Below are 27,127 nucleotides of genomic sequence, written 5' to 3' on the forward strand. Positions count from 1 at the left end.
TAAAGAGTTGTCTTCCTTGGCTGACACATAGATTAAGCAGGCCTTAACAGAAGGGGAAAGAAGGAAGGGGCAGGAAAGGAAAAAAAACTAGAGATGTTTCCCGTAAGTCTATACCACCCTTTCACAATATTTTGCCAATACCTGGGGGGTTTTGCTTGGTTGGTTTTTCACTAATCCTCCTTCCCTACTATTTATCTTCCTGAGGTAATTAGAAAACATTGATTTTTATTTTTTGGGGGGCGTCTTTCATAGCCGTTATGTGCCTTTTCACACCTGTACTGCTTTGGGCCATTGGTCATTATCACCCTTTCTGTGATCAGATAGCATGTCCAGGCTTCCTCTGGTCACTTCTTTAGGTACATTAGTAGCAGCAGCCTTCCTCAAGCCGCTCCTAAATGTTTGATTATATGGTCCCACTACATGTTCCAATTTGTTATTTCATGCATTGAAATGTATCATGCTATGTCAGTAATCAGAAGAACACATCACATTAAACAATGTAATCATACGGTCACTGCTGTCTATTTGTAGTTCCTATTCCCAGTGCAGCAAAGAATGCATGATTTGTGTGTTTATTCTTGCAGCCTGGTACCGGTGAAGCCTGTATACACTACAGGCCTTGATACACTACAAGTCTTAGCTCGTAGCAGTTAATACCCCTGATTTTCTCATTTATCCTGAGCTATTGCTTTCTACGCATACTTAACTCTTGCTTTAGTAGCTTCCGAAACTGAAAATCCTTATTGCATTACTACAAAGCCCTACTACTGTCAATACCGCTATGTCATTAACATCATACTTATTTTTTAAAAGTGGATCTATGTTTGTTTAGCATTAGAGCCATATCCTAGCTTACTTCTAACCTTGAGTTAATCTTTCTTATGTAATAGTGTCCTTTCTTTCCTTGTTCACCTTGTTTTAAATGGCTGTAGAGGTGAATATGAATAGAGGTTGAACAGTAAGCAATTTGCTGCAAAGCAGCAAGTCATTCCCTGCCAGATGCTCCATGGTAACTCACCATGGTGGTGAGCTGTGGTAAATGTAAGGTACTCTGAAGAAATTTATCTTTTAATGGAAGAGGGGCAAAAACTATGGATATTGTTAATGAAGTGCAGCAGCTGACAAGCTGTAACTAGTTACTCTGCTTTGTTTATGTGTCAAAACTAAAAAACCATGGGTTTTTTTTTTCATTTCCTTCTCCAGGTCCAGTAATTCATTTTGGCTATTTCTGGCCTTCAGGATGTAGTTTATTTGTTTATCAGTTTCTTGTCATCTTTTTCCGATGATTATTCATCCAGTGACATTTCGAGCTCATTCAAAATACTTTTTTCTCTTCCTCGAGCTTCAAATTCCACACAGTTTTCATCTCTAACCTAAGGAAATGTTATATTATTTTCTATTCAAATACTTGCACTGAAAATTCAGCCCAGTTAATTTAATTGATTAGTTCCTATAGTTTCTCAGATAGCTCTAGCAGCTTTTCACTTATTCTTCCACCTACTGGCTTAATGATTTTGCAGTCAAAGTTTCTTTTCTACAACTAGTGCTCTGTAAGAAGGTGGTCCTCTAGCGCTTCCCTTGCCAAAATTGTTTAAAGTACATTGCAGTTTATTACATCTTTTCTGTTCGGTGAAGAAGTCTTCAACTGTTACAAAAGCATCCAGGTTAGCCCAAATTAGTACTAGTACCTGTTCTTTAACTTACATCTAAATAATGGATGCACCAGATTTATTAGAAATGGAAAAGATTTAACCTTCCTAGTAATGACAATCTCATAATGCACTGATACTTAAATCTGAAAGGACCAGTCAGAGGCCAATCATAATTAAAACAAAGACAGTACAATAATCTGTGGATTATCTTCACACTTGGAATCATTTAATTAGAGGACTATACTTCAATGCCAAGTATTATATTGTAAAGTTAAAAAGGAGAGCATGCTTGTGTTAGGCTGTATGTCGAGGTCCTGTCAGTCCTCAACCAAAATTAGATACTATACTGTCATGGAAAATGTTCTTAAAAACCGGGAAGCCTAGGTTCCAAATCTGCTTTCCAAATCTGCGCTCTTCCTTTCTACGTGCAAGGAATTTCACCAGCGTGCTGAACTAACTCAGGGGTGTGCGGGTGGGTGTGTATATACACCCTCCCGCACACCCCTATATAGATAACCTTGGCTATTGCCGTGGGTAGTATCATTTGATCCAAGAAAGTAGGTCACTATTAATAACCAGTTGCTGTTAGGTGATCTTCGGTTACATTCTGAATTATATTAACATCTCATCTTAAAAGATAGTAGAGTATCTAAATGAAGCCTGGCTAAGATCCGTTGCACAGGCACAGAAGTCCAACGCACAGGGAGCATAAAGCCTACAGCTAACTGGGGGACAATCCCTTCTGTACGAGCGTTGTGCAAGAAACGTCAGCTGGCCTGTGGAGGCTCTTTCACAAGGCCCGGTGTTAAGTACGCCAAGAGTGAAAAGGGACCAAAACCAACGTTTGTTTCACGTTCCACAGGGCAGCGGGGCTTTAGCCGCAACGGCTCATGAAGATGCCACAGGCAGCCCAACGGCGGATGTCGTGTTTGAGCCTTTTGACCTCTGTTTTCCACTCTCCTCCATCAAGTCAAGAACCAAGTGAACTCCGTGTGAACCAGCAACCTAAAGACGGACAAATTCTGTGCCTCCCTACTAGCTCATCCGTCATTCCTACCTCCCTTAAGTGATACTGATGTCGGTCTTTATGGGTATATCTTACAGCCCATATAAAAGGTTGATAACCTGGGGTAGCTTTTTCCTTTCACTCCTGTTGTCACCAACATTGTCAGCTGTCACTGACCTTTTCTCAATTGCCAACCAGTCTTTCCCCGTAGTCGAGCGACTTCTGAAGAAACAAGTGTTAAATATAGATGTAAACACTTACTTTGTTTCTAACGTGCAAGGGATTATTTCACTTTGTTAACAGGAACTCAATTTCCACTACTATCCTGTAATTCTTCTTAAAAAAATGTTTGGGCAGCTTTTACTCTAAAAATGATTTACGTTCAAAGCTGTCTTCTTACAGCTGTGTAGCTGATAAGTTTTTCAAATACTGCCTTGGAAAAATGTACCTGTTTTGAAGCGATCCACAATTCTGGATTGAGTCTGTTGACGACTAGAAAAAGCTTCTTGAAAAAAATTGAGATAGTGGGTCAATTCTGCTAAATGCTGATTTAATCAGTGCAATTAACTCCACTGAAAGTGTCATATGTCTTAATGTCGAGACATTAAGTAATGTCCAAATTACCAGATTAGGAATTTGGTAATTCCTAATAAGCAAAATCTGCCAGACGTGCTTTTCCAAGAATTAGGGACATCGAATACCATCCAATGTGTTAGGTCCTTTTATTGTTAACACCATTCTGCCGTAAATCACATTTGTTGTATGTTTGGGAAACAGAATTTGTGTTGTACAGTAAAAATTTCACAAGGTATTTGTTACATAACTTCTACTTCTTAAGGGATCAAACTTTGTTCCATTTCCAAAGAGAAAAAACCCATTTGAAATGAAATTAACAGACAAGCGATGTCTGCCGAGGCTCAGATTACATTAGGCTTATGTTTCATAATAGACGTCACCAGCTAGAACTCTGCTTGACAATATTTTAAGCATGACAGTTCGCAGCCTGCTTAAAACACACAAATTTTATGATTTACATTAGGTTTGAAAAGTACTTCGGCTTTTAGTTCACCCAAACAAGTCTAAATTTTGTGTGGACCAATCTGCACTTAACATCATACAGGAAGTTTCTCCCTCCCCTTCTTCCGGCATTAAGGAAGCAAAGTAAATTTCTCCAGCCCAAAAGCAAAAAAATCTTTTAAAATATAATTTCAAAACAAAAGCATTGTATGAATTTAATTTATTCACAGGATACTTTACTCAAACTAACTGGGGGGTGTGTTTGTGTGTGTGTGTGTGTGTGTATACATATATATATTATAAAATATGAATATATAGTTGGCTTTTTTACTATTACGACTCTATCATTTTACTTGTTGCTTAATTTATTTCATAACTCCTAGTTATTATGAAAATAGTAAACTACATACGTGCTGTGTTACTGCATGAGGATCTGACTGTTTATTATTTAGTACCTCCTAAGCTCACAGAGTAGGGTGGGAGTGAAGCCCACTGTCCAGGGAGTTAAGACAGCAATCAAAACCGTAAGCAATGCAGGAACTTGGAAGAGATCAGAAGCAGAACGGAATTTCTTGCGTGAGTTAGGTCGGTATTTGCAGCATTAACCCTATGGAATGAAGCTGGGAGACCAGACTACAATTTGTCAACGTCAATCGACAGGTAGGAACTCATTCCACTCTCACAGGCATCATTCGGGGATAACCCATTTACAGCTGCCACTTGAGAACCTCGGCCAGGGGAGCTCAGGTGGTTCGGCAGAGGGCTTTCAAATCGGCACTCCTTCAGTACATTTCATTACAGGGGTTTGTAGAGTCTCCGTTGCACTTAATATTCCCTCTCTTAAAAGTGGGCCATCTGTTAGCATGACCTTGGCGTCAGATGTAACTATGGGTTAAGTGAAATATTTTGCATCGGAAGCACAAGGGAGATGGCAACTTGGTCACGGTGATAATGTGTTTGACCTCAGTGCAAGCTGTCATAATACGTGAAAAGTTTAGCATTTTTTTAACTAATACCGAGTTTTGCCTCAGGTACAAATTTTGAGACATTAGTTTTATAACCTGTTTTAGTTTTTTAGCAAGTCATATACCAGATTATTTCCCTCTTTGATTAGCATATGCACAATAGGATTGGAATGGTACAAATCTCGCTTTAAGGCTCAATTGCTTTCGTTTTCCCATGTCTAAAACAGGCCAAACGGTAACAATCTGTCATAGGTACACTGAAATGAAAATCTGTTGACTAAGGTTTAGTGTGCTGTTCCAGTGATGCAGCAGAGAGATCTAGGATAAAATATTTTCAGATGCTCAGATGGTGGTCGGTAAAGAAATGCTAAATCTGGTTTTCAGGTCACAAGTGTAAGTCAGACTAATAGAAATGAAGTGTGAAAAATTCTTCCTCCGTATCCTCTAGCAGCTGGTGGGGCTGGTAAGACTCCCAAGTATGCGGCCTTCCCGTAATGTCGTACCGCAGCAGTGTCCTATCAGCTGCTGTCAGATAACCAGGGTAGATTTTGCGTCTCTTAGTCGTGCCGTCACACACTAGTCTCCAAAAGTCTTTAATAGCTTGAATTAGTTGAAATGATTTAGTGAAGAATGGGATCTCAGGGAAAAAGTCAGTTTGGGACTCCTGGGTGCAAAAAGAGGACCTCTTTCTTCATTGTTTACACAAAAACAGCTCTTAAGAATCTGCAGTAATGGTTATTACCTGATTTAGGCACAGCTATAACACAGTACGTATCTTGTGGAGACCCAGTGGGTAAGTGGACACTGGCGCTAGATTTTGGTACATCAGAAATTATTAGGGTCATACAGCTGACGGGCAATTTCCCTTGCTTCCAGAGATCAGCAGCTTTGTAGAATAAAAAGCAAAATATTTGAAACCACCCACAAAATCCTGTCAATGCCATGCTATATCATTCCAGCATGAGCACAGCTAGGATAAAAGCCATCCTCGCGGGTTTGTGTCATTTTTCTATTAGGAAGATATTTGGATCCTTCAGATTCAACGCTAATTCCATTTCCCAAATTATTGCCAAGTTTCAGGAAACTAGTAAGATTATTTCTTAATAATTAATACTTATTACTTTAAAACAATGCCTGTATATTGCCAAAGCACTGTTTAAATAATTGTATAACTAAAACATCACGACCTTGTTTAGATACTAAAACGCTACAACGGGGGCTTTCTGGTGCATAACAGTTTTGGTGTTTGCCAAGAGTTAACTCTTAGCCCATTTGCTAATGCCCATTTTCCCGGGAGTTAGAAACTTGCCAATTTTCTAAATGTCCTTAATTAAAAAGCAGAGTTTAAAACAGAGAAAGAAACGCTTGAAGTCAGCGTATTGAAACTTTCTTTCGCTGTGGATCCTGGGGAGAAAATAATCTTGGCTTCCCACACATCAGCACCCGCCCCCCTCCCTGACCCCCGCTCTCCCTTCGCCCACGGTGAGGTGAGCGGATCTCACCGTCCTCCCCGACCGGCCGTCCCGGTGCTGCAGATCCCGCTAACCGGGCCACGCCTTGGTGAAGAGAGTAGCTCTAAAGCAGAAGCCTTGCTAACAGGGAGCGGGCAGCCTGCTGCGGGTGGCGTGAGGCACACGGAGCTGCTTTCTCTCCGCCGGTGACCGACGCGGGCGCCCCGTTCCGCTTGGCGCCGCGCCCCCAGCGCACGTTTGCGGCCCTGGAGAACGTCACAGAAGCGGAGCACGAGGGACGGTCCCTCGGTCCCGCTGAGCCAGCGCGGGGAGCCCACACAGCGCCGCGGAAAGCCTCCCCGAGGCGTTGCTCCCTCCCCGAGCAGGCCCCGGCGCCCGCCACGCGCGGGCCCCCTTCCCCCCGCCCCTCGCCGGGGGGGCTGGCGGGCGGCTCCCGGCGGGGCGGGACGGCGGCGGCCAGCCGGACCCCTGCGGAGCGGAGGGCGGCGGCTCCCGGCCCCCGCGGCGGAGGATGAGCGGCGGCGGCGGCGCCCTGCCCGCCGGGGCTGCCGCGGCGCCCCCGGCCCTGTCGGCCCGCGGCGCCCGCATCGCCGGCGGCGCCCCGGGGCTGCTGGACGCGGGCTTCGCCCTCTACGTCGCCGACCCTTTCCATCGGGAGCTCAATCCGCAGGTGCGGGGAGCGGCCGGGCCCGGGGCTCCGTCCCGGAGAGCTGCCGGCCGCCCGGTGCCTCTGGGCGGCGGGTTTGCTCCGGGGGGGCTGGCAAAGCCCCGCTGCGTACCGCAAGCGTAGGGGAGGCAGAGCGGGACCCCGGCGGGTGCTTTCCTCCTCCTGCAGCGGTGGCATCTGGCAACTGCCATCTCTTCCAGGGCATCCTGAATTTGGGCACGAGTGAGAACAAGCTTTGCTTTGACTTAATAGAGGAGAGAGTAAGTGTTGCCGTCTTCTGACTAATTGGGATTTAACCACCAGTTCGTCTTTGACAACTTTGAAGCGTCCGGTTGACAATTTAGCACAGGCGAAGGAACGTTTAGGGTGGGATACTGACGGTGCTGTGACTAACAGGTTTCACAAGGAAGCATACTTTATATATGTTTATATACTTTATATGTTTCTATGTAGTGCTCCAGTTGCACACTCGGCAATAATTTGCCAAGTGATAGTTACACTGAAAACTTGCTTCTGGTTGAAAACCAGAGTAGTTTTGGTTTTTGCTTGAACTTCTTTCACATTTGATTGAGCATGTACTCCAAACAGAACTGCAGAGTCTGTTCCTGTTTCAGCAGAAAATACTGCTTTGGAATGGTAGGTTTCAGGAAGAGGTGTATTTTCGGAGAGGAAAATCATGGCCTGATGAGATGCTCACCTGTCTGATGGCAAAGCCAAAACTTTGACTGAAAACGCTCCATACATGAAATTCAGACTTTGAGCAAAATTAAAGCTATGACCTAATCGTTATGCTGCTGTGCACCGCAGCAAGAGCCAGTCTCTGCAAGGCAGCTATGGAGAAATTCTTTAAAGGAGGTATTTTCCCCAAAGTTGTTAATTCTAGTTCATCTGCTGCAAAGCATGGTGTTCTGCCTTACGTGTTAGCAAAACAAAGACCTAGTTGCCAGGCCAGCTTCTGCAGCTTGCCAATTACCTCTTGCTTCTCCTTCCTAATTCCATGAGGTAATGAATTTGCACTAGTGCAACTGCTAGCGCATTTGCAACGCTTGTGATGGAGGGTCAGGCATAAACTCCATGTACGGATTGGTTAGCTGATGAGTTGGCAGTGCTGGCAGCTGGAGAGAATCTTTTTTCTTAGGAATAAACCAAAATCAATGCCACAATGAATACAGGACTGAGCCAGTTTGCGGGGGGGAGGGGGGGGAAGGGGGGGGGGACGACACACCTGCTTTGAGAGCCAGAAAGCCACTGCTGATAATACAGCTGTTTTTCTTCTGTAACAGATGGGGTTGCTGTCACTTTTCTTCTTGTTGGTTGAGAAGCTAGTCAAAGTTGACATGTGAATTAAAAGCTGATATCATAAATATTGCAAGCGTTGTTTGAGCTTTGATATCTCTCAGAAGTGGCTGCATAATCTCTTAGGTACAGCTGGGATGCTTTTCCTCAATGCCTTATTCAGGACTTGTTTTAATATATGACAGAATATTCCAATAAATAATTCTTTCAATATTTTCTTCCTTCATTTTGATGATGTTTTAATGTTGTTTTCTAATATCTTAAAACTAAAAAAGAGAAGTGCAAAGTATAAACATAATCGTAACTCATGAATTTTTATATTCTCCATTTCCTTAATGTTACTGAATAATTTAAAAAAAAAAAATCAAGTCTTACTCTGCTACAGCAGAACAGAAGCTCCCAAGAACATTGTGTTGTACAGTATCTCTCTTTCATGTCACTAGCTCACAAGGCCTGACATGAATTATCTGCAGCCCCATCTTTTCCAGTATTCTGATACGCAAGGCACTAGAAGGTAAGGAGTTCATCTTCCCATTTATCACATTGCTTGTCGCCAGTGCTGGTCACGGCTTGTGTGAAGCTGGGTGGGGTTTCATTCCTCTGGTAAGCCCAAAGGATAGGTGTGTTACTGTCGTCTACACGGTGGCAGGCTTTTGGGTTCCTGTGCAGGAGTTACTTTTCTGGATTTCTGTTCTGGTTTTCTCCCCACCCTCAGTGTGCCACAAAGACCCAGAATGTGAAAGGTCAAGGATCTGGGGACTTGTCGGCAAGCAAGAGAGCATGTATTGATGTGGTGAATCGTACCGATGTGGTGAATCGCTCCTGGAATGATTCATTCTAGGCTCGGTGAGGGATAAACTGAAACTCGGGGGGCTGTGAAGAGTAGAGGTGAAATACTGGCTCGCTGAAGATCGATAGAACTCCACCATTGCCTTCACTCGGGCTGAAAGCCTGTCTTGATCTAAAGAATTGTCATTGACTCAGGTCTCAGTGTTTCTGGTACCCAAATTCTTGCCCTTTCTCCAAAACCAGGTCCCACTCGGGCTCAAAGACGCGTTATTTTCTCATTTTTCTAGTGTACAGCAATAATAGTTGAGTCACAGTCACTGTTACTCAAGGTAACAGATGGCTTCTGTGTGCTTCTGTCTCACAAAATGTAGCACACTGGGTATCTGAGGAAATTATATTATTTAATCAAAATCTTCAAGGCTTTCATAACAGAATGAATTGTGCGTTTGTTCTGTTTTTTGTAAGCTTCATTCTTCTGTGTATATTTTGTGCTTTTTTTCCCCTGAGAAATAGGTGCTTGCATATTTGACTTTAATTCTGTATTTTAGCTTCAGAGAAGAAATTGCTGAATTTCTAACTGACTATGCCAGAGCTGCAAAAGCACTGAATCCGGACCATGTAAGACAAGTGCCTTATCCTTGCATCTTACTTTTCTTAAACTGATAAAGATGAATAAATCTGAACACAAATGTCAGCAAGATGCTACAGGAGGGATATATGCAAGATTTGCACAAGTCTTAGTAGTGTTAATTTTCCATTTGAAAAAGTGGGCAAGGTGTAACACTCAAGGACTAGTGTTATAGGTGTAGTAGTGTGGCTTTTCACTCTTTTTAGTTTAAACTAGTGCTGATATTTATGAATTTATGAATTTAAACAAGTGCTGATATTTCTGCTAAATATTTCATTGCTAAATGAAAGTTTGTGCTACTTCTTTCAGATAACTGTTATGAATGGCTGTTGTGCTGTTTTTGCTACTCTGTCAACTGTATTATGTGACCCTGGTGGTGAGTAAAAATTTGATTATTTTACTAAAAAACCCATTTGTTAGCAGTGAATATAATCGTATTGTGACTTCTGACAGCCTGCTGTTACTCCAACTGCCTGAATGAAGCAAGGCATGGTATTTCTTTGTCACTGGCAGAGTGTCTTTGAAATAATGCCTCTATTTCTAGAATGGTGGCAAATGTTTGGGGTATCAGCAGGCCCACTCGCTTTCTGGAATGCAATCTATAGTTTTTTAAGAGCGTTAGAGGAAGAGGAGAAGGGTATGAAGAGAATGCAGTGTATTTTGAAAAGTTATGAGAAAAAGAGGTGGGAACCATGGTGGAAGCTGGAGGGAGCAGGCACACAGGGAGGGAGGTGTACTGGGTTGAAATCTGGGACCCAGGTAAGGAAAACAGGTAGAAGGAATTTGGGACAGGGGAAAGGAGCTGCAGCAAAAGAGGGATTCCCGGTCAAATAAGGGTGGTGGTGAGGAGGAAGCAGAGGTGGGAATGCAAAGCGGAAGGAGTGGAGTCCCGGGAAACAATCTGCTCACAGCAGAAGGAGGCAGTAGGAGGAAAAAGAGAGCTCGGCAAGGGAAAATGGTTTCCTCTCTTGTTTGGAATGAGGAGAGCAGCGCAGGCGTGCAGTACAGCAGAGAATGGGGAAATCCACGAAGACCTGCCAGGGAAGGAAGGTGAGCAGGATGACTTAGGTGGCCTCCAGTGCAGGAGGCTGTGCCGCCCCCATGGCACCCTGTTACTGGCACCAAAAGCCCTTGGGAGGAGGGTGGAGTGATGTAGAGTAACGTGGTGCAATGACTTCAGCATATTGGTGGCAAAAGCGCTGTGAAACCAGTTAGTTTTGTTTAACAGCTTTAAACGATAGTTTACTGAAGGCTTCTTGTATCCGTGTCTTTTAAGATGTTCCGATTTCATTGTATTTGCACAGCTTTAACAGGAACTCTTCTGCTTGAACGCTGACAGGCTCCTTATTACCCCTTCGTTAACGTAGGAAGCCCACTCCGCCCCCTCTGAAACCCTGTCCCGCAGGGCTTTTGCAGTATCTCCAGGAGAACACCAACCTGGGGCTACTTCACAGCAAAAAAAATGAGGAGGGAAACAAGTTCCACAGTGCTGTAGGCTCCCTGGCTGCAAGACAGCACCTTGGCAACCAGAAAGAAGTAGTTGAGGTGTGCGGCAATTCCTGATGAAAAATTGGTAGTAACCGAGCATTAGCAAAACATTGAGCGCAAGATCATTATTTGTCATTATTATTTAAATAAATAAATAAATAAAACAAGTAGTTGATCGGGTCCGTTCCCTTTTACTGAAGATACATACGACTGTCGAATCTGCTATTGCAAATGCTGAGGAAGAATATTGGGAACGAATTTGGGTTGATGGACGTATGCCTAATTTTCAGTTTTGTTTAAATATTGGTTTAGGCCACAGTGAAGGCTTTGAGATTAAATCAGCTGCCAAATTCTTAGATTGTCAGTTTAGTCGATTAGAGTATAGCAAAACAGTTGCTCATGAGAAAAGTTCATTTCATTTTTTAATGTTTTTAGATGGATATCTTATTCCAGCTCCATACTATGGTGGTATAAATTCGAAAACATGGCTATATGGCGGAATACAGCCTGTTCACGTGCCCTTGTTCAGTGAGGTAAAGCTTTAGCTATTCACATACATTAACAGACATTTCAGAGGGAACAATCAAAAAAACCTGAAAATGCAAACCGAGTCCAAGTGAAGAGACGGGACCAGTCTAGCACTTTCAGAGACAGCCTGTCTTTTTCTCAGGCTGCAGCATGATAGGAGGCTGGTGTCATCAGATGTGTAGGATTATGTTCGTTCCGTGCAGACGCTGTTCTGCACTGACATGCTGAATTATAATTCATCAGCTCTAAGTCTGTCACTCCTACTATGAGTAAATTTGGTTTGCAAATTTTTCCCCTTAAGCACTGAAAGACGTATCTACCACATAAGTTTTGTAACACTGCTTCCCCCTTTGAAAGCTCAGTAATCTGTGAGGCAAGTCAAAGGGGGGGTAGAATCTTTTATGAGACCAAATGATACAGTCAGAGGGGAAAAAAAAAGTGATCTTTCAAGTACACAAGTTCTTCTGTAAGTCGCTGATAGTGTAGTCGTGGATAAGGGCAACATCTAAAAACAACATAATTGAGTTTTATGGAAAAGGCTGATCTTAGTTTCAGATTCTTTTATTTTATAAAAGCCAGTAGCAATTGTATTTTCACTAGGCAGGAGTGTTTCTTCACTATCTTCTTTTTTTATTTTTTTATATTTTTAATATTTTTTATTCTTGTTGATTTTTTTTTGTTGTTCTGTAGGTGACTGATGAAGAAAGTCACCCTTTCCAGTTAACAGTTGAAAAATTAGAAGATGCATTACAGAGAGCTAAAAAGCAGGTATCAATAACATTGATTTCTGATTGTCATGTTTTCCTAGTTATTTTGTAAGCAGCGTATGTTCTCAGCACTGAAGCATTTGTACAGTTTCATCTGTGCAGATTTTCAGTCTTGTGACGGAGGCGGGTCCAACTCTGGCAACAGGAGTCGAGTTGATTTTATAATCTGGGCACTATAACAAAATGCAGAGAAACTCCCTGACTCTGTTTTATGAAGAACAGATCTTAACCTGCGTTTCAAGACCAAGTTTCTTTCTCTGTAGATTTTAATGGAATTCAAAGTGTTGTAAACAAGCTATTGTTCTGACCCTCAGAAGAGAGAATATGCTACTGTAACGACCCACTTAGTTAATTAAAGAAACATGTCTAATGTGGTTTTGAAGAGGGTTCTTCTGAGTTCCAGCTAACAAGGAATTGCTAGCAAACAAAAAATAACAAATGCAATTTTTCCAGAGTTTAGGAAACTTCATTAGTTCAAAATACTTAGCATGTTCAGTGATTTTATTCTGATCAGGATTGCATAAATGATGATATTCTTGCTTGTCACATACAATTTTTTTTTTCTTCACATTCCTATCTGTCTTTGGAACCGCTTGTCTTCCCTGTGGAAATGTTTGGGTTTGCGAGTGTCCACAAAATAGTCCTCACCAGTATTTCAGGCTAAAATGTTTCCTATTCCTATTGTCTTGATATTCATAATCCGCTCACTTAGTGGAAAATTATAAATGCACTTAAACTTAACTGTTTGTGCTCATCCTTGAAAAGATCCAGCGGAGGAAGCACAGGCTGAATAGTAAAACATTTTACCAAAGATGTGGTGATGATGGTAGTGATGTTTCAAAACATCGAGATGGACGTTGTGTGTCCTCTTCCAGGATAGAAAATGAGGTTTAACAATAGATAAAGCATATAGTTACCAGGAAGGTCACTTACAAAGGTTAGTTATAAGTAAGGTCACATATAAAAAGTGGGTATTTTGGATACACGCAAATGTGTGCGTAACATTTTTTTTATAGATATGTTGATGCTATCCTAGTTAGCTAATTGCCTGATCAGCATGGTGCCTATGTTTAGACACCATCTGTATGTCTGTGTCATCTGTCTGTGCCTTTGCCAGCCGGTGTGAGCCCAAGCATTCAGACATTTATCACTTCATCCTAGCAGAGGGAGGCAGCTAGCATCCCTGCAGTGTTACTGTGGCTGCCAGGACATGAACTGGCTGGACAAGGTGCTGGATCACAGGCCAGATTAACTCTTTACAGATTGTGTTTGTCATCCTTTTAGAGCTGCAACTGTTCTCGCGAATAGTATTAGAAACATCTGCTTTGGATGCATGTAATATCATAAATAGCTGGAGGACCTAGACTAGAACAGCAATTGAGAAACTGCCATCCCACAGCAGCTGTTCCTACGAACAATAATGCCTCGCTCAGCATCTTCTGCTTAACACACGTCAGATGTACTAATACACTAAATATGCTATTGTGCAAGGACTACTTGTGAAACAGCTGTTTGTGCTTAGTATTTACAACTTACCTTGTTTTCAGGTAATTTCTCCCTGGAATCAAAGGCAATACACTGAAAGTTCATTTTGTGTGAAGTTCTTGCTCACAGTACCCATTAACGTTCAAACAAATTGCACGTGGCAGGGAAAGCAAATATCAGGGCTTCCTCATCATTGAATTTTATTTCCTGGAGTTCCTTGGGAGTTGGTCTTTGCAAATAATCTCCTTTGGAGGAGGCTTGGGTGGAGTGAGACTTTGCAGTGGGTGAGGTTTTCTGAAAACTAAAAATGCGGAAACAAAAAATAATAATTTAATTTCAAGTTTCTCCCAAACATGAAGTCATAAGGCAACTCCTCATGTTGATATGTTTAAAGTCTTGAAAGTTCCTGCTGTAGTCATTGCACTGTTTGATTGTGTACAATAAAAATGTATTTGCTGCATACAGCTTATGTTAATGTACATTAAGGATTTTTTTAGCAAATAGAAACTAGGTGATTTTCTGAAAAATACCTGTAGAGTGGTGATGTTTGTACTTGTAATCTAATTTTTGATCATGTGGGACTCTTCTTATTACACAGTAGAATATTTAGCTTCTGTGGAGAGAGAATTTCCGTAACAGAAATTCTGCACTGTTGATAAATATAATTAAAAAGTAATTATTTGCCCAAGACCTCTGGGCATCTCATAGAACACCAAGTAATTCAATTTTCAGTCTTCTGCAGATTCTATTACTTGTTTAAAGAAAAAAGCAACACTGAAAAAATTATTACTTGCCAGGTTATTAGAAGTCAAAGTCCAATTTCTGTTCAGCTTTCTCATGTTTATCAACAGTAACTTTGCTCAGTCCTGGGAAATTATTTTGGAAGTATGCCTGTAGAACCAGTATTAATCCCTACAACATCATAATCTTGCCTGTTGTTATCAATGGGTGTTTCAAATGAGTGCTAACCTGATTTTCATTTACTAATGAACTATTTAGTATGTTTTTTGCAGTGGTATTGGATAAATTATGAAACAAGGTCGGTAGCTGGAACCTTAGTCTGTGTGGTAATTATAGTATATAATTAAATACTTTTCAAAAGCTGCTTTTCACTGAAGCGTTCACAAATTTCCTCGCTGCATCCTCGCTAGTCATTGGTTTGACGTTGTTTGTGCCTCCAACTACCAGTTTTTCTTTTTTCAGGGCATCCGAGTCAGAGCATTAATCCTGATCAACCCCCACAATCCATTAGGGGACATTTACCCAGCACAGTTACTGAAAGAATGTCTAGAGTTTGCGCACAGGTTTGAGCCCTAGTACTGTTTGTTTGGTATTTCATTTTCGGTTAATGCAATATAGCAGTGATGAAAAATCACCTTTGGTGATCGCCTGTTCTTTGCTTGTACATGTTCAGAAGAGGTGGTGGACAGGGCCCTGATGATGTTTCTTGTGTAACTATCCTATTTACTTGGCCTTCCTGGGAACACTAGAATAAATTGCTTAAACTGGGACCCAGCAATGTCTTTCTGAATGAAATACTGTTGGGATTTTTTTTTTTTTTTATGTGTGGTTTAAACTTATAAAGCTTTTTATTTGCCTAACAATGTTTCTTTATTAAACTGCTTTGATGCATGGCTCAGAAAAATGACAAGAGGTGATTATCAGTCTTTAGCAGTAGTAGTAAACATGGCCAGCACCGTCATATGAAACATTATCAAAATAAGAAAATCTTAACATTTGATATTGGGGGAAAGTAATTGAACTGGCAAGGAGTAAGTCAACAGTCTGAAGTTTTGTAGCATCTTTTATACCTACTTAGCTCGAGATGTGCAAGCAATTCACTTTCCATCAGAGGAAGATGCTTCTGAAATGTCTCATCCCCATTCCACTTCTTTTATCCTTAACCAGCTCAGAGTTCATGTTCTAAGCTCTAACAGTCTCCTGAATCCCTTGAGTATTGATGGAGAAAAATCACTTCCTTTTGAAAAGCATTTATATATTTTTAGGAAAAGATACATTCCTTTATTATTTCAGTGAGCTTCTGCCAAAGAATGACTGCAAAATCCTGTACACACTTTGAAACTAACAATACTTAGTTTCTGACAATCTGAAATAGAGTAGGTTGGTATTAGTTGTTCCTAATTACCAAAGATTACTGGGGATAACACAACATTCCTGCATTTTTGGCATGATTTTCTTTTCACGGAAACAGCAGAGGAGGTTGGTAGATGTCGTGGTTTAACCTCAGTCGGCAACTGAGCACCACGCAGCCGCTCACTCACTCCCCCCCTCGGTGGGATGGGGGAGAGAATTGGAAGAGCAGAAGTGGGAAAAACTCGTGGGTTGAGATAAAAGCAGTTTAATAATGGAAATAAAATAATAATAATGTCATAATAATAATGATAATACACAAAGCAAGTGATGCACAGTGCAATTGCTCAGCACCCGCTGACCGATGCCCAGCCAGTCCCCGAGCAGCGGCCCCCCCGGCCAGCTTTCCCCAGTTTATGTACTGAGCATGACGCCACATGGTATGGAATGTCCCTTTGGCCAGTTTGGGTCAGCTGTCCTGGCTGTGCCCCCTCCCAGCTTCTTGTGCACCTCCAGCCTTCTCAGTCGGTAGAGCATGGGAAGCTGAAAAGGCCTTGACTAGTGTAAGCACTACTTAGCAACAACTAAAACATCAACATTGTTCTCACCCTAAATCCAACACACAGCACTGTACCAGCTACTAGGAAGGAAATTAACTCTATCCCTGCTGAAACCAGGACAGGAGAATTCAATGTGCTACTTCCAGTTACCAAGTTTTTAAAAAGGCGAATGTATCTTTTCTCAGCATGCCCCATGGATTTCAGGATGCAACCAACTTAAGCTGGTACTAAAATAATGTTAGAGGTTAAGGATTAGAAACAATAGTTTTATTTTTAATGTAAAAACTATCCTGAAACCAAACTTCCTTTTTAAAAAAATTATAGAACTCAACTATCAAATTAAATGAGGTTTACTTAGGAGTAAACACCTGCACTACTTGGGTGTTTAAAACCATTCTGCAGTTTTTTCAGTATTTATAAATATGTGCATGGCTTGTTGGTATCAAGTATGATAACATGGCTTACTGTTTACTGGGGCTTTCACAGCGAGAGTGTATGAGAGAGTTATCTTAAGTGCATGGCAAGTCTTTTTTAAAATCTAACACCACCTGCATTTGACTTCAAGGCTCACTGGAGAAATCTTGCAGGGTAAAGAAGTTTATAATATACCACTGTGTTCATTTTAAATTTTAAATAAGAGTTGGGTGGGACCTTACATATTCCAGAGAACCATTGGATTGAGCATGCAGTTGGATTTTGTTTCAGATATATGGAATGTTATTGCTGCTGCGAAATACAGAATGTGTATAAATAGAAGATGGTGATGCATAAGCGCTCACAGTACGCCTTGTGACCTCTTTGTGTAAAATTTGTAGGGGGAATACAATAGCAAATAGGGGTGCTTATGGATACTTTGCTATGGCAGTAGTTGGGATTATACATATATATATGCAAAGAAATTTCTTTTAAATATGTTAATATGACTATTTTTCTATACATAGATATGGATTGCATGTAATAATGGATGAAATATACATGCTGTCTGTTTATGATGATACCACCTTCACCAGTGTTCTTAGCTTAGATTGGTAAGTGTGATTTCTTACGAGGGATTAGAACATATTTAATCCCAAATAGAACCCATACCATTTTTTTCAAACTTCTGGTTAGCTAGTGTAACTGGTACAGTTCAAATGAACTCATATCCAAGTCTTCGCAACTATGAGACTAGTTAATACATGAGATCTTCTTCATAGATGGCTTTAAATGGCAGATCTCTTGCTTCCAGCCAATGTGTATGATGATACAGTAATAACAATAAAAATTGACAGAGCCCTTAATCATTTTGCCACCGCTTTTCTTCGTTGTTCCCTGTTACACAGCCTGAGCAAGGCTCTCACTGTAATGGTAATGAAGGTGCCTATGGTTGTGCAAGTTACCTGCTGTAATGAGTCTCCTTCCTGACTAGTATGCTGTTGGGCTCTTAGTTTCCTAACAGGTGACGAAAAGAATAAATGATTCAAGAATATTTAAACCTATTGGTATCTGACTAATAAAACTTCTTTCCCCAAAAGTATGTGATTGTCTTTGTATAACTGCATAAATTTCATACCGATGGGAAATTTGCAAGTCCATGCAAGTACAACCAAGCTCAGTGAGTGACTGGTTTTTGCCTCACCCATACAAGATCATGAACCAGAAATGAAGCCTAAAAAAATACTTTTGTTATTGTGAAAGTTCACCCAGCTCCATTACGCTGAAGAAGGAAATTTCCAGCCTTGGCCCTACCTGCACGAAGTTACACAAAGGAGAAAAAATCATCATCTGCAGTGGTACGCTGAGGTGTATTTTGCTTAGTTGCACCTCACTGTGTAGATGCATGCCCTAAAATGTTCACTTCTCCCTTCCCTAGCCTGAACTACAGCACAGTTGAGCAAACAGTTTTTCTCCATCAAGTACAAGAGCAGTTGTGCATCACTTATGGAAATACTGCTTTTGTTTTAATATGGGTGTGATCACTAACTATGCGGTGGGAATCTGGGATTTTAACTGGACCATTACATCTTAGTGCTGATCCGTTCTGGTTTTTTTTTCCTGTGAATTGGTGCCTCAGCACACACTTGGGTGATCAGTGTCACGGGATAATGTTTTGTTAAAAGATCTCTGAAAAAATGTCATGTCACTCGAAAGGATTATATACCAATTTTACTAAAAAATTACTACAATTTTACAAATTTAAACATTTCTGTAACCTGCGTAACTTGTTCTTCTATAGCAACAGTTCTTGTCTTCCTCTTTTCTCATTCAGTTTACCAGATCCAGAACGGACACATTTTATGTGGGGTTTCAGCAAGGTAGGTCAAAATACAATGTTTGTGTTTTAATTTAAGATATTTCTCCACAAAAATTCGTCGGGCTATTCTGACATAATTTGTGTTACAGGTGCCAAACTGAGTTTCTTTTTTTTTTTTAATTTGTTTTCTTCTTTGGTAGTGTAAAATTTGTGGGATCTACTTAACAGCAACAGTTAATGCATATGTATTAAAGGCATTGAAACATATAAGCACATTTCAGATCTGTAGCATTTTGCCTTTTCTTCTCTTGGAGGGAACGGTAAACTGATGACTGCTTGGAAACGATAGCGGGGTATAATGGCAACAGCCCAAGGGTATGAGCCAAGCATATAAAGCAACCCTGTTAAAGCCACTGACCTCCCTGCCCCAGGGTTGTTTAGAAGTTGCTGGCTGGTTTTTATCACACTTGGGACTCCATTTGGCAATGCTGAGAATTTTCTCCAGAAGGTTTTTTTTCCTATGCATCACAATGACTCTTGTCTTGGTGGCTTGACAAAGCACAAACATAAAGTAAAAATTGCACCTCTCTCTCTTCTTTTTGTCCTCCAAGGATTTTGGTATGAGTGGTATCAGAGTTGCAGTATTGTACACCCGAAATCATGAAATTCAGAAAGCTGTGAATCAACTGGCTGTCTTCCATAGCTGTCCTGGACCTGTTCAGCATGTTCTCAGTCAGTTCCTTAGGGACAGAGGTTAGCCACACTAGAAATGTTTCCATTGAACTGTTTTATTTTTCCATTGCAGGTGGAAATAAAACAGAATTATATTTTTCTTGCTTTGATAGATTGGTTGGATAATGTGTTTTTTCCCACCAACAAAAAGCGACTTAAAGAAGCACAGAATATTCTTGTGGACGGGCTTGCAGATGTTGGAATACCTGTGCTCAAAAGTTCAGGAGGACTCTATGTGTGGGCAGACTTCAGAAAAGTATGTAAGAAGTTTGAAAAGGGGTGGGAATGTAAAAGTTGGAAATGTAAAAATTACTTGTGCATGTTGTTACACACTTTAGTATCAGGTACTGGAAAATAGTTTCAATGAATTCATGCACTTGTTCAACCTTTAATAAAAAATTATTTTCTTCTTTTAGTTCTTAAGATCACAGACATTTGAAGCTGAACTTGAATTATGGCAGAAGTTCCTTGATAAAAAACTCCTGATTAGTCCTGGAAAAGCTTTTTATTGTTATGAACCTGGATGGTTTAGACTGGTTTTCTCCGATTCCGTAGATAAGATTTACTTGTGTAAGTGGGTTTTACTTCTAATACGGCAGGTAGTAGCACGCGGGTTTTAAGAAACGTTAACATTATAAATAATGAGTTCAAACCTAATTAGTCTCTCTCAGCTTGCGAGGGGCATTTTTAGAGTTCATATGAACTGAGAAATATTAGATTGGCCCAGAGCATCAGTTACAAAGCACTTACGCTGGATTATGTGAAACCTCTAAAGCTTTCAGAATTTAATTTTAAAATTTATTTTTACTCTATCAGAAGTAAGGAACCAAATTTTATGTGAAAGGATTTTTACTCTTTCAAATTATGCTTTATAACGTGTGGGAATTCCCCACCATCCCTCATTTTTATGTGGCTCACGTTGGATATGAAAAAGGTATCCATCTCCTGTGCTGTAAAACACTTAACCTTGAATGAATGCTTTATATCGTTGCCAAAGGGGACATCTGTGAAGTAATGGGAGCGTATAGAGTCAGAGAAAAATGTAGACCGAAAGGGAACTCTCGGGTCATCTAGTACAACTTCCTGCTCGAGGCAGGGCCAGTCTCTTAAGTTGGAGAGCAGGTTGCTCTTGTTCAGTTGAGGCAGGTTGGCCTTGTTCAGTCAAGTTTTGAGACTGTCTAAAGATGGGGATTATGCAGCCTCCCCGAGGAACCCGTTTCAGTGTTCAATCACTCTCGTGGTGAATTTTTTTTCCATACGTCCAGTCAGTATTTCCCTCTGTATTTCCTTTCTACAGGTATTCAGAGACTTGAGCAAATGTTACACAGTCACGCTGCTGAACCAGGCGCAAACAACACATCTTCTCTGCAGACGCTTTATGCAATCCAGAAAAAGATTCTTCAGACCAACCTTCAAGTACACCAGGAGAAGATGTCTCCCAGCTAAAAAATATACTTGTTTATTAAAATCATATTTGCATTTAATAATAATTTAGCATGCTTATGTTTACTAAAGGCGTGTGTGACTTCAGTATTTTTGGCTGTAACCTTGCATAACACACTCACTTCGCTGTGACCTGGCATTAATAATCTTGCAAGTGGACTTGCTAAAGCTGAATTTTAAGGAATATGGACCTCCTGGATATTGTGAAATTAGCCCCTGTGAAGCACAGGACTTTGTTTTACTCCATTTCAAGTGTGCTATGTGTCTGTAAAATCAGTGAGTCTTACTCTACACTTGCACAGTTGTTGAATTATGAAATTTTGAAAACACTGGTAAAATGGTTGTGCATATTACTATATACTATGGACTGTATATTTTAATCAGAATACTGAAAGTACTGAATCAGGTGATATTCAAATTTTGCTAACCTTTTGTAGCTGGCAAAATGTTTCTGTATATTCACGAGATTTCTCTAAACATATACCTCTCAAACATTTTATACACCCTTCTGTATATGCATGCTAAGTGAGTACTTTCTGATTTATATTTTTGGCTTCTGGGCTGCCTTTCAGATTATGTCTGTGTGCCTGTATTCATTGGATAGTGTTTTCATACACTAACTATAAAAAACCCTTGAAGGTCTGTAATGTATACTCATTTGACAGAGTTGCATGGGGACTTTTTTGCTTTGTTTTTGATTTGTTGGGTTTTTTTTTTAAAGTATTTGCAGACTTAATTCACCGTTTGCTCCATTATTTAGGTTTGGTGAGAGAAAACCAGAATTGCAAAATTAACATTCTTATGTTAATCTGAGACTGCTTCTGAGCGTTGGGGAAAGAGAGAATGTAGAGATTTGTAACAGAAAAGTGAGGGTTGCTCTGGATGGCAGCGTGTGTGCCAGCACCAGCAGAAACAGCAGCAGAAGAGTGAAAGGCATGCTCTGCATTGATAATGATGGACGCTGCTCCCAGTCAGTCAGACCAAGGAGTGGGGCAAGCCCAGATGGTCGGCGTGCTGACAAGACCATAGCACAGACGGCTCCTCAACAGAGGGCCCTGCGCTCTACAAGGGGAGGATGGCAACAAGCCAGCATATCACACGTGCCATTCCTTTATGGCATTAATGTGAGTGTGTAAAACCAATTTGTTAAAAGATTTGTTAAATAGATTTTTCTCCAGATCTGGCATGGGGTTTTGTTACACTGATTTTCTACAGGAAACATTGTTACTTGTTTCTACCTCCAAGTACTGCAGTGAGTTGGTCAAAAGTATTGTTGGTCACTAAAAGCTGCGGTGAACTCGTCAGTTCCTTTTCTGACAGTCTCAACTTATTGAGGGTGAGCTGTAGGTGGTTACAAACAGGTTAAGCTTGACTGAAAGCCTATGGAGGAAGTACATTGCAATAAACGTTCTTGTCATTATCCCACAGTGCTTGTTTCTATTTATAGCCTTATATCGAGACGATAAGTTTCAACATACCATTTCCACTCACCTCACCAAGGGAGCAATTAAGCCAGTCAGGCTCTGCAAACTCTGTAGGTATGAAGCAGTTGCTTTTGGTTTTGTTTTGGCCAACAATAAATGCAGCATCTACTTCCATTTCCTCAAGAGTTTGTGATCAGCTTCTCATGAAGAAGAAAGGGGGACAAATCTTTTATCTTGCCTAGCAGCGGTCTATTACTAAGCAGTTTAGAAACAAAGATCTAAGAGTGAAACAGAAGTTATTGGGATCAGCACCATGAAAAACTATTGATCCTCCTGACACAAAACGCTTGATTTCTCTCACACACCGTACGACCATCCCACTCTTGGCTGTATGCAAAAGATGAACATAGGTAAGTTTTTCAATAAGCTTTACTATCTGATATTTGCTTATAACCTTTGCTGATGTTCTGTCGAATGTGTATTTAATTTTCAAATGCTTACGCCATGACTACTTTGTGCAGTCAGACTTTACAGCTAGCTTATGCATCCAGCACTGAACTGATAGGTGCACAGAGACCACCAAGATCTCACACATAAAGGCCTTGTTTCTTGAGAAATATTGACGAAGCTTTCCCTTGGCCATTCATTATGCTGTCTTCTGTCGATTCTCATTTTGAAGTTAACAGTCACTAATTGTTTTGTGGCATTTTGGAAGGTGGGAAATACGTGGAAAAAACAACCCGGCACATAACGACGATCAGTCAGGCAGAAGATGAGTCAGCAAGATCCTGGCGGAAGAAGCACCTCACCGAAAGACCAAAAAGGGAAGATCTCCTGACATTCTACTTACGTATGCAGGATGCAAAAAACCCCCGTTCCTCTCTAAACAAGCAAAACGACATTTTCACTCTGCCATGTCCTGACTCCTTGAGGAGAGGTAACTGAAAAATTCCATATGCGGATTCCCGTAATTTGGGAAATAGATACTCTCGAGAAAGGCATGCTGATTAACAGGACAGGGTATCTTTGCTTTAATTCTTAATGGCCTACTGAAATCTAGGTTTGAGAGAGAAGAGGTTCCCAAATCCTGCTTACATATTTCAGATCCATTGCCACAAGCAGCCTTACAGTGTGATTTTATCCAAATGTGGTCTTATCAGAAAAAAGGGATCATTGGTTGTATAGGATACTACATACATTCAAAAGGATTATCTGAATTTGACCTTCTGAAGACAAAAATAAACATTCCTACTGATGCCCCTGAGAGAAAAATTTGTGTTAAGAAAAAAAATTGTGTGTCTGTGTTTTGAACTTGGATCAGTTAACAGAGCCGGTTTACAGCAAGGCACATTACATTGACAAAGGCAGAGAGGTGATGATCTTCAGGAAAGAAGTGGACACAAGGACCATGAACACAGATTGTGTAGGAGGGCAGCAGGAACTTCTGAAAGTGGCTTTGCCCCTAAAGAAAAACTAAAGTGCTTCCTGAGAAAAGAGGAACACTCCTGCTGTGTTCTCTCTAAATGAAAGAGTTCAGAAGATTTTGAAGGAGCCCAAATTGCCATACATAAGCAAACAGATGCCTGGGTTTACTGTTCTGAGTCAGCTAGAGGGGCAATGCCCAGCACAGTATAATCTTGATGTTTTCAGATAAAAACAACCTTTCTATCCACAGCTAGAATCCAATTATACTTCTGTTTCATTAAACAGACATCGAAGTACTTCAGCGTTTCATCAAGATGCATGAATCACCTAGAGATGTTGTCCATGAAGAAGTTGTTATTGACACTGGGGAGACTGAAGTTATCGAAAAAGAAGTCAGAAGAAGAACAAAATTCTCTTGCCAATGATCACAAGATGTATGCGGGGAGCATACAAAAATAACTATTAACAACTATGAACTAGTGTAAAAGTATTTCTGCTTGGGACATCACGTTCGTCTTTCACAATTTTGGAGAGATGTACTCTGTTAGCTAAGAGATGTTAGCTAATTCTATCTGTGTGGTAATAGATTAAAATTTATTTGTCTGATCTTTCTAATACAATATCTGTAAAGAGCAGTTGAAACTACAGTACTACATTTATTAATATTTTTGTTCTCAGTTCTGGAAGGCCATTAAGGCCTTTGTTAATCATCATATACAATGTATCACCAACCACAATAAATGTGATCTTTGCTTCTTGTATAATATTCATTGTAAAGTTGAAGATTGCATTACCTGAAGCTGAAGGCTGCACTACCTCAAAGCGAGGCTAGGACTGGATACCTACAGCTAAGTCTAAAACGTAGGGGCCAGCTCCTGGTTTTTGTGTTCATCCAGACTTTGCCAGGGTGAATGAGATGATTGTCATGTGGCATTGCAAAGTAGCTCAGGCACAGCAGCAAGAGGGGAACCCTAGCCACATTTTAGAAGGAGCCCAAGGAGCCACACACTTATTTATCAGTTGCATTTGCATAATAGTCATGTTTTCCCAGAGGAGGGTAGCAGTCCCCTCCCAACAAAGCCATTGCCCAAACGTAAACAATTCTCCAGCATGTATTGTTTTGGCACAGGAAAGTTCAAGTCCTTGTAAGGGCCACTCCTCCCACAAATTGCCCACCCCTACCCAGATTTACTTGAGCCTGATTCTGAGGGGTTTTTATTATGAATTGTGATCCACTTGGTGTATAGATTTCCCATATCTCTCCATGTATTACCCAACCCCATACGCACTAACCCCCAACCCTGTTTGTTAAAGTTGCGCATTGGTCCACGTCTCGTTTCCCATCCCCTTTACTCAAAACTGGCAAATCCCCTTTGAACATCCTTCCCAGAAAGCAGTCTATGTATCCCTAAAAGCCCATTGGGATTTTATGTTGCATGGCAAGTTGTGACCCCATATTCCTAGTGGCCACAGATATAAAGTGATGTCTCGTGTAATATGCAAAAGATGTTAATTAAGGGCTAATTGTACCTGTATACATGCAGTATCCTATGTTATATTATCTAGGGTCATACAGATAGACTGCATGGATTCTTTTGTGACTCTAATTGATTCAATTCCCAGAGTTGCCATGAACATGTCCATAGATTTCAATACTTGTTTGGAGGCTAATCCCCCTTTTGTTAACAGCCCCACCTCCGCTTGGAGGTGATTTGCATGTGCAGATGCATCTGCTATTTTTTCCACACCCCAAAAATTCTATTCCTGGCATCCCATAAAGAGATGGAAAAGTCCCATTTTTGTCATTTAACCTCTTTGGCTTGATTAATTCCCTTTGTGGTAAATAGTTCTGGCCATGACCACCATGCTCTACACTGAAAAGGCAGCAACTCGCATACTCCAAGGCTATTTCTTATATCATGTAGGCTCCACTGATGGTGCTTCCTAATTCTTCTGACTCCCTTATAGGTGTAATAATTTTATTGCAAGTGTTGGCCTCCTCCTTTCCCCACTGCCAGTTTCCTGTACTTCACAGCAAATTTTGCAGGTGATTTGCTATAGCACTGTAATCTGGTATCAATTCCTTACACAAACCTACAAACTCTAAAAATCTCTGCAAAGTTTTCCTATCAATAGCAGGGGTTAAATGCGTGAGTAATTACCTCAGCAGAGGTAATTCCCCACCCAATAGGACTTATCTTGGTACCTAGCTATTCCACCTCTGTGTAACAGGCTGTGCTTTGGTGCCATTTAGTTTAAGACCCATCTTCTCTACAACTTCAAGAACTTGTTTAGTACGTTCCAAACATGCTTCTCTTGTTTCTGTCATAATTAAAATAGCATCAACATATTGGGCCCACCATTTGTCCTTGGTGTTCAATGCTTTTAGCACTTCCTTTAATTTCTGACGGAAAATGGACAGGGAGTTATGAAAGCCTTGAGGTAATTGTGTCCAAAAATACTGTTCTGATTCCCAAGTGAATGCAGTTTTCCTTTGGGTGTCCCCGCTCCTTCGACTGGATAGACCAAAACCCATTGGAAAAGTCCAATACTAAAAACCACTTGTACCTGTGTGGCACCTTTGCATTAATTTCGGGGAGGCAGGCTACCAGAGGGGATAAAGGCAGGTGTGACCTGATTCACTGCATGATAGTCAGTAGTAAGGTGCCAAGTCCCGTTTGGTTTTCTAACTGGCCACACTGGCGCGTTGGTGTGTGAAGTGCCCTTTTTGATGTCGCCTTGATCATGTAATATCCAGATGACGATCTGTACATCTTCCCTTACTTCCTTTGGGATTGGGTATTGTTCTGGGGGAGGGGGCCATGGTCCTTCAGTTTCTGTTGGTTCTATTTTTAATCTGCACCCTCCTGCCCCATCCAAGGACTCGGTAGCCCAACATATATGATATTCAAACCCGGGAGGAATAACCCCGGCTTGATCCCTTTAATGGCTCCTCCTGCCCATCCTGTACCCTGTACCACAAAAGGGGTGTTCATTTCATGCTGAATCCATCATTTCCTATTGCACATATCTACACAAAACCCGATTAAAGACAGGCAACCTTATATGTTGTAAGGGACTCCTTTTACCCGCTGACAATTAGTTAATTTAATAGATTTGTCTTCATCCTCAAGTGTGAGCTGGTCAAATTCTTGCCACCCATATCCCTCAGCCCCTCCTACCCCTGAAAATGTTATTTGTTTCTTTTTCTGATGTGGTGGTTCACTAGTTAAGGTAAGCAATGATCCAGTATCAATTAAAAACATAGTCCCTGCCATATTCAGAAACACGCCCTGGATCTCCGTCCGTCCCGTAGTGGGGTTGATCTTGATATTAATGCTCAACCAAACCCCTGTGGCAGGCCTCCCTAATGAAGGGATAATTGAGTCATTGCTGCTACTTCCCTAGACCTTGGCAGGTCGGCTGAGAAAGCCAGGTGCTGGCACATATAAAGCACCT

The 27,127-nt window shown here is 41.0% G+C and overlaps 2 protein-coding genes across 2 annotated transcripts; both read left to right on the forward strand.

The window, feature by feature from the left end:
- The first annotated feature begins 6,623 nt into the window (after positions 1–6,623).
- On the forward strand, positions 6,624–22,239 carry LOC143157075 (1-aminocyclopropane-1-carboxylate synthase-like protein 1). Its single transcript, XM_076331532.1, has 14 exons — positions 6,624–6,782; positions 6,980–7,039; positions 8,519–8,589; positions 9,413–9,482; positions 9,802–9,868; positions 11,416–11,513; positions 12,199–12,276; positions 14,964–15,064; positions 17,353–17,439; positions 18,660–18,705; positions 19,256–19,397; positions 19,490–19,632; positions 19,793–19,946; positions 20,674–22,239. Exons 1-14 carry the CDS (start codon positions 6,624–6,626, stop codon positions 20,820–20,822), a joined length of 1,425 nt encoding a protein of 474 aa, XP_076187647.1. The 3' UTR covers positions 20,823–22,239.
- Positions 22,240–22,293: 54 nt separating this feature from the next.
- LOC143157076 (uncharacterized) lies at positions 22,294–24,428 on the forward strand. The gene is made up of 3 exons (XM_076331533.1): positions 22,294–22,653; positions 22,959–23,180; positions 23,954–24,428. Exons 1-3 carry the CDS (start codon positions 22,635–22,637, stop codon positions 24,091–24,093), a joined length of 381 nt encoding a protein of 126 aa, XP_076187648.1. The 5' UTR covers positions 22,294–22,634; the 3' UTR covers positions 24,094–24,428.
- Positions 24,429–27,127: the final 2,699 nt, after the last annotated feature.

This window comes from Aptenodytes patagonicus, chromosome 2 (genome assembly GCF_965638725.1).
Source record: "Aptenodytes patagonicus chromosome 2, bAptPat1.pri.cur, whole genome shotgun sequence".
Taxonomy (NCBI): domain Eukaryota; kingdom Metazoa; phylum Chordata; class Aves; order Sphenisciformes; family Spheniscidae; genus Aptenodytes; species Aptenodytes patagonicus.

What these genes read in the sequence shown, in the direction of transcription:
- LOC143157076 (XM_076331533.1), top strand. An exon ending in TCCTGACTCCTTGAGGAGAG is followed by an intron (nt 23,181 to 23,953) that starts GTAACTGAAAAA and finishes TTCATTAAACAG; the next exon opens with ACATCGAAGTACTTCAGCGT.
- LOC143157075 (XM_076331532.1), top strand. Translation starts at nt 6,624, where the DNA reads ATGAGCGGCGGCGGCGGCGCCCTGCCCGCCGGGGCTGCCGCGGCGCCC. An exon ending in ACGTGCCCTTGTTCAGTGAG is followed by an intron (nt 11,514 to 12,198) that starts GTAAAGCTTTAG and finishes GTTGTTCTGTAG; the next exon opens with GTGACTGATGAAGAAAGTCA. An exon ending in TCAGTTCCTTAGGGACAGAG is followed by an intron (nt 19,398 to 19,489) that starts GTTAGCCACACT and finishes TTGCTTTGATAG; the next exon opens with ATTGGTTGGATAATGTGTTT.